Source organism: Panulirus ornatus, chromosome 56, assembly GCF_036320965.1.
Source record: "Panulirus ornatus isolate Po-2019 chromosome 56, ASM3632096v1, whole genome shotgun sequence".
Lineage (NCBI taxonomy): Eukaryota > Metazoa > Arthropoda > Malacostraca > Decapoda > Palinuridae > Panulirus > Panulirus ornatus.
The window spans coordinates 31,535,276-31,548,689 of record NC_092279.1 but is presented as its reverse complement, the minus strand read 5'-3'; the positions used below and the strand labels follow the sequence as shown (position 1 = coordinate 31,548,689).

Genomic DNA, 13,414 nt, shown 5'->3' with positions numbered 1-13,414 from the left:
AAGGATGGAGTGAAAAAGATCTTGAGCGATCGGGGCCTGAACATACAGGAGGGTGAAAGGCGTACAAGGAATAGCGTGAATTGGAACGATGTGGTATACCGGGGTCGACGTGCTGCCAGTGGATTGAACCAGGGCATGTGAAGCGTCTGTGGAAAACCATGGAAAGTTTTGTGGGGCCTGGATGTGGAAAGGGAGCTGTGGTTTCGGTGTATTACACATGACAGATAGAGACTAGGTGTGAACGAATGTGGCCTTTGTTGTCTTTTCCTGGCGCTACCTCGCTAGTGGGGGGAGGGGGGGAGGTGGGGGGATGCTATTTCATGTGTGGCGGGATGGTGACGAAAATTGATGAAGCTAGCAAGTATGAATATGTACATATGTATGTATGTATATATCTGTGTATGTATATGTTATGTATACGTTCTCTGTTCTCGACGGTACCTCGCTAACGCGGGAAATGGCGAATATGTGTAAGGAAAAAATATCTATCAGACCTATTGCCTTTTTACCGTAGTGGAGTAACGTCAGGACCAAACAAACTATGGTATGGGCAACACTGATCCAATCTATAGTTGTCGTGTGTAATATACCCACCCAGACACCACTGCCCACAGCCAAACCCCACACACCATCCATGCTCGATCATGACCACGTCACATACCCTGGTGACCGTCACACGTTGTGATCCTCCATCCATGCTCGATCATGACCGCGTCACATACCCTGGTGACCGTCACACGTTGTGATCCATATAACGAATCCCTTCACCTGCTACATCATGACCGTCACTCACCCTTCAGAATGTTCAGGCCCCGGTACCCCAGAGCTTCCTTCACGCCATCCTTCCAACTCGTCAGCCTGACAAGTAGATCCTCTCTGTCTGCTGTCTCTTTTCACTCATCCTCTCCATGTGTGTAAACTGTCTCAGTGCACCCATACTTCGTCCTCTCAGTCACCCTTCACTCACGCTGACGTGCACCCATACTTCATCCTCTCAGTCACCCTTCACTCACGCTGACGTACACCCATACTTCGTCCTCTCAGTCACCCTTCTCTCACGCTGACAGCATCGTTATCTTTACGTGATCAACCCGCCTCACATATTTGATTTCCAACCTAAGTCCGTCCAACAATGACCCACCTGATACGCTGGGTTACATAAGATCATATACTGATTATTACAGCGGCAGACTCAGAGCTGTCAACACAACATGAGAAACTTATTATGATGAGAAACATGAGAGTGTGAGGCTGTGAACAGATGAGAGTGTGAGGCTGTGTGTACAGGTGGGAGTGTGGCTGTGTACAGCTGGGAGTGTGGCTGTGTGTACAGCTGAGAGTGTGGCTGTGTGTACAGCTGGAAGTGTGGCTGTGTGTACACATGAGAGGAAGACAGAGTGAGTGAGAACCGTGAAGGTTCACAGTGTTTCCTGACACCAGTGATGGACTACTGCTGCTGCTGCTGCTGCAGTGTTAACACCTCAGACACGAGCCTTGAGCACGACCCTTGACTATAATGGTATAGCCTCTGACTAAGGGTCAGGTCAAAGGCCAGACCATCTTAGCCAGTGGTCGTACCGTCATACTCAAGCGTCGTACCGTCATACTCAAGCGTCGTACCGTCATACTCAAGCGTCGTACCGTCATACTCAAGGGTCGTACCGTCATACTCAAGGGTCGTACCGTCATACTCAAGCGTCGTACCGTCATACTCAAGCGTCGTACCGTCATACTCAAGCGTCGTACCGTCATACTCAAGGGTCGTACCGTCATACTCAAGCGTCGTACCGTCATACTCAAGGGTCGTACCGTCATACTCAAGGGTCGTACCGTCATACTCAAGCGTCGTACCGTCATACTCAAGGGTCGTACCGTCATACTCAAGGGTCGTACCGTCATACTCAAGCGTCGTACCGTCATACTCAAGAGTCGTACCGTCATACTCAAGAGTCGTACCGTCGTGCTCAAGCGTCGTACCGTCATACTCAAGCGTCGTACCGTCATACTCAAGGGTCGTACCGTCATACTCAAGCGTCGTACCGTCATACTCAAGAGTCGTACCGTCATACTCAAGAGTCGTACCGTCATACTCAAGAGTCGTACCGTCGTGCTCAAGCGTCGTACCGTCATACTCAAGGGTCGTACCGTCATACTCAAGGGTCGTACCGTCATACTCAAGCGTCGTACCGTCATACTCAAGAGTCGTACCGTCGTGCTCAAGCGTCGTACCGTCATACTCAAGGATCGTACCGTCATACTCAAGCGTCGTACCGTCATACTCAAGCGTCGTACCGTCATACTCAAGGGTCGTACCGTCATACTCAAGCGTCGTACCGTCATACTCAAGCGTCGTACCGTCATGCTCAAGCGTCGTACCGTCATACTCAAGGGTCGTGCCGTCATACTCAAGGGTCGTACCGTCATACTCAAGCGTCGTACCGTCATACTCAAGCGTCGTACCGTCATATTCAAGGGTCGTACCGTCATACTCAAGCGTCGTACCGTCATACTCAAGCGTCGTACCGTCATACTCAAGGGTCGTACCGTCATATTCAAGGGTCGTACCGTCATACTCAAGCGTCGTACCGTCATACTCAAGGGTCGTACCGTCATACTCAAGGGATCTCGAGACAGCGGCTGACAGAGAGACGGAGTATATCAGAGTGAGCGAGATCATACGGCTGACAGAGCTGGACCCGTCCTGACCTGGTGTCAGCCAGGGACATAGTGGGCCAGAAGACTTATCACTCGCGCCGGCCAGCACAGTTGGCCTGGCCCGGCCGCCTCCACCCTGGCCAAGTCTGGGCCGGCTAGCATCACTTGTGACAATATGGCTTCCTTGTTTATCTGTCTCACGGATCATGACCGACCATACCCAAGAACGACGTGTGGTCAGTATTTACCAGACGACACACACTGCATGAGCTCATGTTGTCATGTGGCTACAGCACATGTCCCCTGCCAAAGATCAAGGTAATAGCAAGAATGTTACTACGACAATCATTATCATAATTAACTTGACAAATAACAAGAGACAATCGTTAAGAAAAGGAAAAGGAAATACAAATAAGCATGAAGGAAAAAACAGACATACAGACAGACAGACACAAATAACCACATCACCGACCAGAGTAAACAAGCGTAAACAAGCAGACAACAGGACCAGGTGCTGGCTAGGTCCCCAGCAGCTGGTGGGCTGAACGCGCCACAAAATCCCACCAACAACTCCCACCAGAAACACTTAACTTCCGCCATCCTCGCGCCCTCCAGCCAACCTTACTTTCCCTGAACACTTTCTCAGTATATCAGACTTGCACACTTTCTCAGTATATCAGACTTGCACACTTTCTCAGTATATCAGACTTGTACACTTTCTCAGTATATCAGACTTGCACACTTTCTCAGTATATCAGACTTGCACACTTCCTCAGTATATCAGACTTGTACACTTTCTCAGTATATCAGACTTGCACACTTTCTCAGTATATCAGAATTGCACACTTTCTCAGTACATCAGACTTGCACACTTCCTCAGTATCTCAGACTTGTACGTTTTCTCAGTATCTCAGACTTGTACACTTTCTCAGTACATCAGACTTGTACACTTTCTCAGTATATCAGACTTGTACACTTTCTCAATATTTCAGACTTGTACAATTTCAAAGTATATCAGATTTGTACACTTTCTCAGTATATCAGACTTGTACACTTTCTCAGTATATCAGACTTGCACACTTTCTCAATATATCAGACTTGTACACTTTTTCAGTATATCAGACTTGCACACTTTCTCAGTATATCATACTTGCACACTTTCTCAGTATATCAGACTTGTACACTTTCTCAGTATATCAGACTTGCACAGTTTCTCTGTATTTCAGACTTGTACGCTTTCTCAGTATATCAGACTTGCACACTTTCTCAGCATATCAGACTTGCACACTTTCTCAGTATATCAGACTTGTACACTTTCTCAGTATATCAGACTTGCACAGTTTCTCAGTATTTCAGACTTGTACACTTTCTCAGTATATCAGACTTGCACACTTTCTCAGTATATCAGACTTGTACACTTTCTCAGTATTTCAGACTTGCACACTTTCTCAGTATATCAGACTTGTACGCTTTCTCAGTATATCAGACTTGTACACTTTTTCAGCATATCAGACTTGTACAATTTCTCAGTTTATCAGACTTGTACATTTTCACAGTATATCAGACTTGTACACTTTCTCAGTATATCAGACTTGTACACTTTCTCAGTATATCAGACTTGTACACTTTCTCAGTATATCAGACTTGCACAGTTTCTCAGTATTTCAGACTTGCACACTTTCTCAGTATATCAGACGTGTACACTTTCTCAGTGTATCAGACTTGTACACTTTCTCAGTATTTCAGACTTGCACACTTTCTCAGTATATCGGACGTGTACACTTTCTCAGTATATCAGACTTGCACACTTTCTCAGTAAATCAGACTTGTACACTTTCTCAATATATCAGACTTGCACACTTTCTCAGTATATCAACTTGCACACTTTCTCAGTATATCAGATTTGTACACTTTTTCAGCATATCAGACTTGTACAATTTCTCAGTATATCAGACTTGTACATTTTCTCAGTATATCAGACCTGTACACTTTCTCAGTTTATCGGACTTGTACACTTTCTCAGTTATCAGACTTGTACACTTTCTCTGTATATCAAACTTGTACACTTTCTCAGTATATCAGACTTGTACATTTTCTCAGTATATCAGACTTGCCCACTTTCTCAGTAGATCGGACTTGCACACTTTCTCAGTATTTCAGACTTGTACACTTTCTCAGTATATCATACTTGTACACTTTCTCAGTATATCAGACTTTTAGACTTTCTCAGTATATCATACTCGCACACTTTCTCAGTATATGAGACTTGTACACTTTCTCAGTATATGAGACTTGCACACTTTCTCAGTATATCAGACTTGCACACTTTCTCAGTATATCAGACTTGCACACTTTCTCAGCATATCAGACTTGCACACTTTCTCAGTATATCAGACTTGCACACTTTCTCAGTATATCAGACTTGCACACTTCCTCAGTATTTCAGACTTGCACACTTTCTCAGTATATCAGACTTGTACACTTTCTCAGTATATCAGACTTGTACACTTTTTCAGTATATCAGACTTGTACAATTTCTCAGTATATCAGACTTGTACATTTTCTCAGTATATCAGACTTGTACACTTTCTCAGTATATCAACTTGCACACTTTCTCAGTATATCAGACTTGCACACTCTCTCAGTATATCAGACTTGCACACTTTCTCTGTATATCAGACATGCACATTTTCTCAGTATATCAGACTTGTACACTTTCTCAGTATATCAGACTTGCACACTTTCTCAGTATATTAACTTGCACACTTTCTCAGTATATCAGACTTGTACACTTTCTCAGTATATCAGACTTGCACACTTTCTCTGTATATCAGACATGCACACTTTCTCAGTATATCAAACTTGTACAGTTTCTCAGTATATCAGACTTGCACACTTTCTCAGTATATCAACTTGCACACTTTCTCAGTATATCAGACTTGCACACTTTCTCAATATATCAACTTGCACACTTTCTCAGTATATCAGACTTGCACACTTTCTCAGTATGTCAGGCTTGCTCACTTTCTCTGTATATCAGACTTGCACACTTTCTCAGTATATCAGACTTGCATACTTTCTCTGCATATCAGACTTGTACACTTTCTCAGTATATCAGACTTTGTACACTTTCTCAGTATATCAGACTTGCACACTTTTTCAGTATATCAGACTTGTACATTTTCTCAATGTATCAGACTTCCCTTAATGCACATATTTTTTTCTTGTGTCTGTGTCTCAATTCTACATATTTTTTCCATTGTTGTATATTCATTTTCAACTTATGTCAACGATCTAACTTCTGAACATGTCTAGGTTGAATCAGACTCATGTTACATGGTAACCGCGTTCACAAACCCCAACTGCTGTACCTCTGGTGGTTTTGGCAGTGGCTGAGGAGTGAGTTTTTACCAGTGGGAGACAGTGAGGTAACTGCCCCAGGAATGCTTGCTTCTCGCTCGTGGCTAAACTGGTAACAACAGAAAAACTTGTCTAATTTCTGTTGTCTTTCTGGCGAGACAGATATAAATGTGATACAAATATCATTGTTCTAATTCACTTAGCTTTCCCCAGTTTCTCTCACTATTATATTGTTTAAATTTGTCTGTAAAAAAAGAAAATAAAATAAATCATATCTTACAACAAAATGAAATGATTCATAGAATAAAAAGACTTTCCTCAGTGTCGCTTCGTCTTCAGTACTAATTATATAAATACCGATCAAATCCGTTTTCTATTGGACGGGGGAACTATAGTATTCATAGCGACACAATCATCTCTCCTGGCTTTAGTGGAGAAAAATGTTTCTTATTACTCATTCTCACGGTCATTACAGACGTGTGTAGTAATGTGATTATCTTGATCAAGATAATAACTGTACTTGATCTACAAGTGAGCAGTAATACCTGTATTCTTACTCCTGTATCAAGCGATACTACGAGGGAAGAGACTATACTGTATGCCAGTGTCGTCTCAAGGCTGGGAATGCCAATGTATACATACAAGTGTTGCCACATCACCTGGGAATGATACAGTATACATACCACTGCTGCTAGAGAACCTTGGAATGATACATACTAGTGTTGCCACAGTGCCTTAGAATGATGGAGTATACATACCAGTGTTGTCACGGCATCTTAGAATGATACATGATGATACATGGTAGTGATGGCAGAGCACCTCAGCATGATCCATGATATACATACCCATGTTGTCAGAGTTATAAAGAATCATATAACATAAAAACAAGTGTTGCTATAACCTCAAGAGTCAAAAAATATGGATCGATGTTGCCACACTGATTATACAATATACATACCAGTGTTAAGTTGGCACTTTAGAAACATGTATACTAGGGAGCAGTGTTGCCACACTGACTCATAATCATACAAACAGGGATCAGTGTTACCATAAGCAAAGCACACACAAACCTTTCTCGCTAGATTCGTTGGAGATACGCGACAGACGGACATATCCACATGAAACACGTACACGTTCGGCTCGAACCACAGGGAAGCCACTAGTTACAGCCCAACCATGTGGCAATAACGGAACAATGACTCAAGTGTGCGTCACGAGAGAAGACCAGTGCTGGCAAAAACTGGTGTCTGACCGGGGCGTGGCGGCTGGCAACGCTGAGTGCCACCTTGGCCTTCTGACGGTCAGGCAACTTGAAGTGACGGTGTGGCGCAGGTGAGGGTCCCTGCCCCAGGACATCCTACCACGAGATGTGGCAGTGCTACCCACCCACTACACCAGGGGCTCCCACCACGAGAGAGAGAGAGAGAGAGAGAGAGAGAGAGAGAGAGAGAGAGAGAGAGAGAGAGAGAGAGAGAGAGAGAGAGAGAGGTGAGGTTCACCACAGGTCACCACAACAGACCATCAGCTGGTGTTCTGTCTGTGTGTTGAGGCGCGGGGACCAAGGGCGGCTCCGTCACTAACACACACGCGAGAATTCTTCATGGAGAGGAAGACACGGGTCAGAGGGATACGTGACGGGCTAGTACGTGGTGGAGGAAGGCACGTGGAGGGTGAGGTGAGGGGTGAGGGAGGCAGAGAACACCGCTAGCAAGTGACAGACGGAGGTGGTCACTGGACGTGAGAGTTAGCACCGAGGACCGACGCCTCGACCGATGCAGGGGAAGGCCAGCGCTGGCCATCCCTCCTGGTCGTCTGCTACAGTCATGTATAACAACCAGACGACCATGGTCGTTAACTGTTGTTATGGAATGGTAGTTAACCCTGGTTATTCCCATAGCGCGACCAGATTCCTTCCTATTGTTCACTCGTTACGTGACTTGAGTATATTCATCATGAGTCAGCTGGTGTGTGACTACCCACCGTGACTGATGATGAGTCAGGTTCTTCGTGACTCACCGGAGGGACTCATCATGTTATGAGGTCACACTCCCTCACTCATGATGAGAGCTACGGACGACAACACCTGAACCTGCAGTCAACCCTCACTCCTCACACCTTCATGATGTCTTGTTTATCTGGGATCACTCACTCACTCACTCACACTCCACCACCATTACGAGGGTGAGGCACACAGCCTCATGAATGAGGTCACACATATGAGGTCACGAGACACATTCCAAACCAACTCAGTATAACAGGACTGGGCAGTTACGGAGATAATGAATGATGTTTCCTGACCAGTTCCTTACTCACGAGGCATGACCCTCGAGGGCGAACTGATCCTCCACCTCGACCCAACATCCAGGAAGACGAGGTGTTCCTCGTCCACCTGTATAATACAACCTGTCTCCCTCACACCTCACAGTATGTATTACAACCTGTCTCCCTCACACCTCACAGTATGTATTACAACCTGTCTCCCTCACACCTCACAGTGTGTATTACAACCTGTCTCCCTCACACCTCACAGTATGTATTACAACCTGTCTCCCTCACACCTCACAGTATGTATTACAACCTGTCTCCCTCACACCTCACAGTATGTATTACAACCTGTCTCCCTCACACCTCACAGTATGTATTACAACATGTCTCCCTCACACCTCACAGTATGTATTACAACCTGTCTCCCTCACACCTCACAGTATGTATTACAACATGTCTCCCTCACACCTCACAGTATGTATCACAACATGTCTCCCTCACACCTCACAGTATGTATTACAACCTATTTCCCTCACACCTCACAGTATGTATTACAACATGTCTCCCTCACACCTCACAGTATGTATTACAACATGTCTCCCTCACACCTCACAGTATGTATTACAACCTATTTCCCTCACACCTCACAGTATGTATTACAACATGTCTCCCTCACACCTCACAGTATGTATTACAACCTGTCTCCTTCACACCTCACAGTATGTATTACAACATGTCTCCCTCACACCTCACAGTATGTATTACAACCTATTTCCCGCACACCTCACAGTATGTATTACAACATGTCTCCCTCACACCTCACAGTATGTATTACAACCTGTCTCCTTCACACCTCACAGTATGTATTACAACATGTCTCCCTCACACCTCACAGTATGTATTACAACCTGTCTCCCTCACACCTCACAGTATGTATTACAACATGTCTCCCTCACACCTCACAGTATGTATTACAACCTGTCTCCCTCACACCTCACAGTATGTATTACAACCTGTCTCCCTCACACCTCACAGTATGTATTACAACATGTCTCCCTCACACCTCACAGTATGTATTACAACATGTCTCCCTCACACCTCAAAGTATGTATTACAACCTATTTCCCTCACACCTCACAGTATGTATTACAACATGTCTCCCTCACACCTCACAGTATGTATTACAACCTGTCTCCTTCACACCTCACAGTATGTATTACAAACTGTCTCCCTCACACCTCACAGTATGTATTACAACCTGTCTCCCTCACACCTCGCAGTATGTATTACAACATGTCTCCCTCACACCTCACAGTATGTATTACAACCTGTTTCCCTCACACCTCACAGAATATATTACAACCTGTCTCCCTCACACCTCACAGAATATATTACAAAATGCCTCCCTCACACCTCACAGTATATATTACAACCTGTCTCCCTCACACCTCACAGTATGTATTACAACCTGTCTCCCTCACACCTCACAGAATATATTACAACCTGTCTCCCTCACACCTCACAGAATATATTACAACCTGCCTCCCTCACACCTCACAGTATATATTACAACCTGTCTCCTTCACACCTCACAGTATGTATTACAACCTGTCTCCCGCACACCTCACAGAATATATTACAACCTGTCTCCCTCACACCTCACAGAATATATCATAACCTGACTCCCTCACACCTCACAGTATGTATTACAACCTGTCCCCTCACACCTCACAGAATATATTATAACCTGTCTCCCTCACACCTCACAGTATATATTATTACCTGTCTACCTCACACCTCACAGAATATATTACAATCTCCCTCACACCTCACAGAATATATTATAACCTGTCTCCCTCACACCTCACAGAATATATCATAACCTGTCTCCCTCACACCTCACAGAATATATTATAACCTGTCTCCCTCACGCCTCGCAGAATATATCATAACCTGTCTCCCTCACACCTCACAGAATATATTACAACCTGTCTCCCTCACAGAATATATTACAACCTGTCTCCCTCACACCTCACAAAATATATTACAACCTGTCTCCCTCACACCTCACAGAATATATTATAACCTGACTCCCTCACACCTCACAGTATATATTACAACCTGTCCCCTCACACCTCACAGTATATATTACAACATATATCCCTCACACCTCACAGAATATATTACAACCTGTCTGCCTCACACCTCACAGTATATATGTATTACAACCTTCCTCCCTCACACCTCACAGTATATATTACAACCTGTCTCCCTCACACCTCACAGAATATATAACACCCTGTCTCCCTCACACCTCACAGTACATATTACGATATCTCCCTCACACTTCACAGTACATATTACGATGTCTCCCATACACCTCACATTACATATTACGATGTCTTCCTCACACTTCACAGAACATATTACGACCTGTCTCCCTCACACCTCACAGTACATATTACGATGTCTCCCTCACACTTCACAGTACATATTACGATGTCTCCCTTACACCTCACATTACATATTACGATGTCTTCCTCACACTTCACAGAACATATTACGACCTGTCTCCCTCACACCTCACTAAATATTACGATGTCTCCCTCAAATCTCACAGTACATATTACGGTGTCTTCCTCACACTTGACAGTACATATTACGATGTCTCCCTCATCACTCACAGCACATATTACGATGTCTTCCTCATCACTCACAGTACATATTACGATGTCTCCTTCATACTTCACAGTACATATAATGAGCTGTCTCCCTCACACCTCACAGTACATATTACGATGTCTCCCTCACACTTCACAGTACATATTACGATGTCTCCCTTACACCTCACATTACATATTACGATGTCTTCCTCACACTTCACAGAACATATTACGACCTGTCTCCGTCACACCTCACAGTAAATATTACAATGTCTCCCTCACACCTCACAGTACATATTACGATGTCTTCCTCACATTTGACAGTACATATTACGACGTCTCCCTCATCACTCACAGTACATATTACGATGTCTCCCTCATACTTCACAGTACATATATAATGAGCTGTCTCCCTCACACCTCACAGTACATATTCGGAATACGATGCAATAAAACTGTTTACCCAGACATGTTGCTGCTACGTATAATGTTTTTGTTATCATATCATCATCTTAGATTGAATTTGTATAGACTGAAGCACATTGTGCTTTACTTACAATACAAGGAAGAAACAATGTATGAATACTATTGTGGTTATCCATTTGTTCTGGCGCATGACACTTACCTACCTACACGTCTCCAGACCTAACCTGACAACTGAGGGAAACACATCCTCGAAACGCATCAACAAACAACACAATCTTAGCCTAACTCTGGTCTGAGCAGCGTCCAGGTCCCTTACTGGATGTTGGGTACTTAATGCCCACAACACGAGGGTACGACCCTTGAGGACGACCCTATCCCTGGGTATGATGACCTGAACCTTTAAGGGTGAGGCCAGGCCATCATAACCAACGCTGGGTGGTACCGTCGTGGTGAGGTGGTCACACAGTGTACTTACTTATGATGAAGTCGTATTCCTTGAAGAGTCTCTTTCTGTCGATGGGTCGAGACTCTGGGTCGATCTCATCGTACTTGTAGTAGGCGATGGCCGCCAGCAGCGCCGGCAGGAACCACAGGGACGCCGTGAAGACTGAGGTAGCGAGGGGCGCTGTCGTCAGGAGGACGCCCGTCATGATGGCAAGTCCTGTGGGACCGGGCTACACTACACACACGCCCCACAACGAGACGCAAGTTAATGTCCTGCGACGCTTCACCTGGGGTGGTAGTGTGTGTGTGAGGCGCCCGTACACTAGTAGCAGGTCACGGTGGTGGTAGTGAGGTGCCTTATCCCACTGTTCATGTGGTGAGGTGCCTTATCCCACTGTTCATGTGGTGAGGTGCCTTATCCCACTGTTCATGTGGTGAGGTGCCTTATCCCACTGTTCATGTGGTGAGGTGCCTTATCCCACTGTTCATGTGGTGAGGTGCCTTATCCCACTGTTCATGTGGTGAGGTGCCTTATCCCACTGTTCATGTGGTGAGGTGCCTTATCCCACTGTTCATGTGGTGAGGTGCCTTATCCCACTGTTCATGTGGTGAGGTGCCTTATCCCACTGTTCATGTGGTGAGTCTCAACACTTCACAAGATCGTTTCTCATGCAAGTGCATTGGGTCGCCTGGCATGAGGAACACACACATGGTCATCTATCAGTCACCACGCGGGGTCGAGTGTCGTCATTTGCATAATGAAAGAAACACATCAATTTCACCATCAGATAACAGATAACAATTTTCTCGATATTCAGTAAGCTAACTGATGATCGTTCGTAAAACCCTTAATGTCCCTAAAATCTTTTAACGTCCTGTTATCTCTGAGAAGAAGTGTAAGTTTCAAGAAATTCTTCTCATTAACAGCGGCGATAAAAGTTATCTCTCGTTATCACCAGAGGAGATGGTAACTGTCCTCCATTACCGGTAGAGGGATCACCAGTATCTCTCACTACCAGGTGAGATATGGCGGGAGCGCGTGAGTGGCAGGCGAGAGATCGCGCGACCAGACAAGTTGGAGAACACTGACCAAGTCCCTCACGAGGACGTCACCACTAGACACATCGCCTGGCCAGGACAACACTGAGAGAGAAAGTGAAGGTGTCTACCGTGCGCTGCTCCTGAGACAGGTGGGGGGGGGGGGGGGGTCAGCAGGGTAACGTGGGAGGCGGGATAACCCAGACCTTCGTGGCCCACGTCCCTCTGGTATATTATCCTTCGTGGGAGCTTTTGTTTAAGATTGTCTTGGATATCTAACCTCGAGTGATGGTTTCCCAGGATGGGAGAACACGGCGTTTCCCAGTATGGGGGGAGAGGAGGATGTTTCCTGGTGTAGTGAGGGTAGACGGTGTCTGGAGTGGTCGGGTTACGCCGCCCGGGGCGAGGAGTTAGCTGGGCGTCCGTGCGAGGGTTGGTGTCTGGCCACAGGTAAGATATTATCCTTATGCACAGTAGGGGCGTGGAGGGTGGTGGGGGTTGAGGGAGGCACAAGGCGCGTCGTGGTCCCCGTCAGTCGTGGTTGTAGGAGGGACGAGCCACAC

General features: G+C 45.4%; 1 protein-coding gene across 2 annotated transcripts in view; it reads right to left on the bottom strand.

Moving 5' to 3' along the window:
* LOC139766053 (glucose dehydrogenase [FAD, quinone]) overlaps positions 1 to 12,457 on the bottom strand; it is a 178,576-nt gene extending 166,119 nt beyond the window's left edge. For both annotated transcript variants that reach the window (XM_071694200.1, XM_071694199.1), the window contains exon 1: positions 11,845 to 12,457. In XM_071694200.1, coding sequence (XP_071550301.1) covers positions 11,845 to 12,019 — 175 coding nt within the window. In that variant the 5' untranslated portion in view covers positions 12,020 to 12,457. The remainder of the gene's footprint in view (positions 1 to 11,844) is intronic.
* Between the last annotated feature and the right edge of the window lie 957 nt (positions 12,458 to 13,414).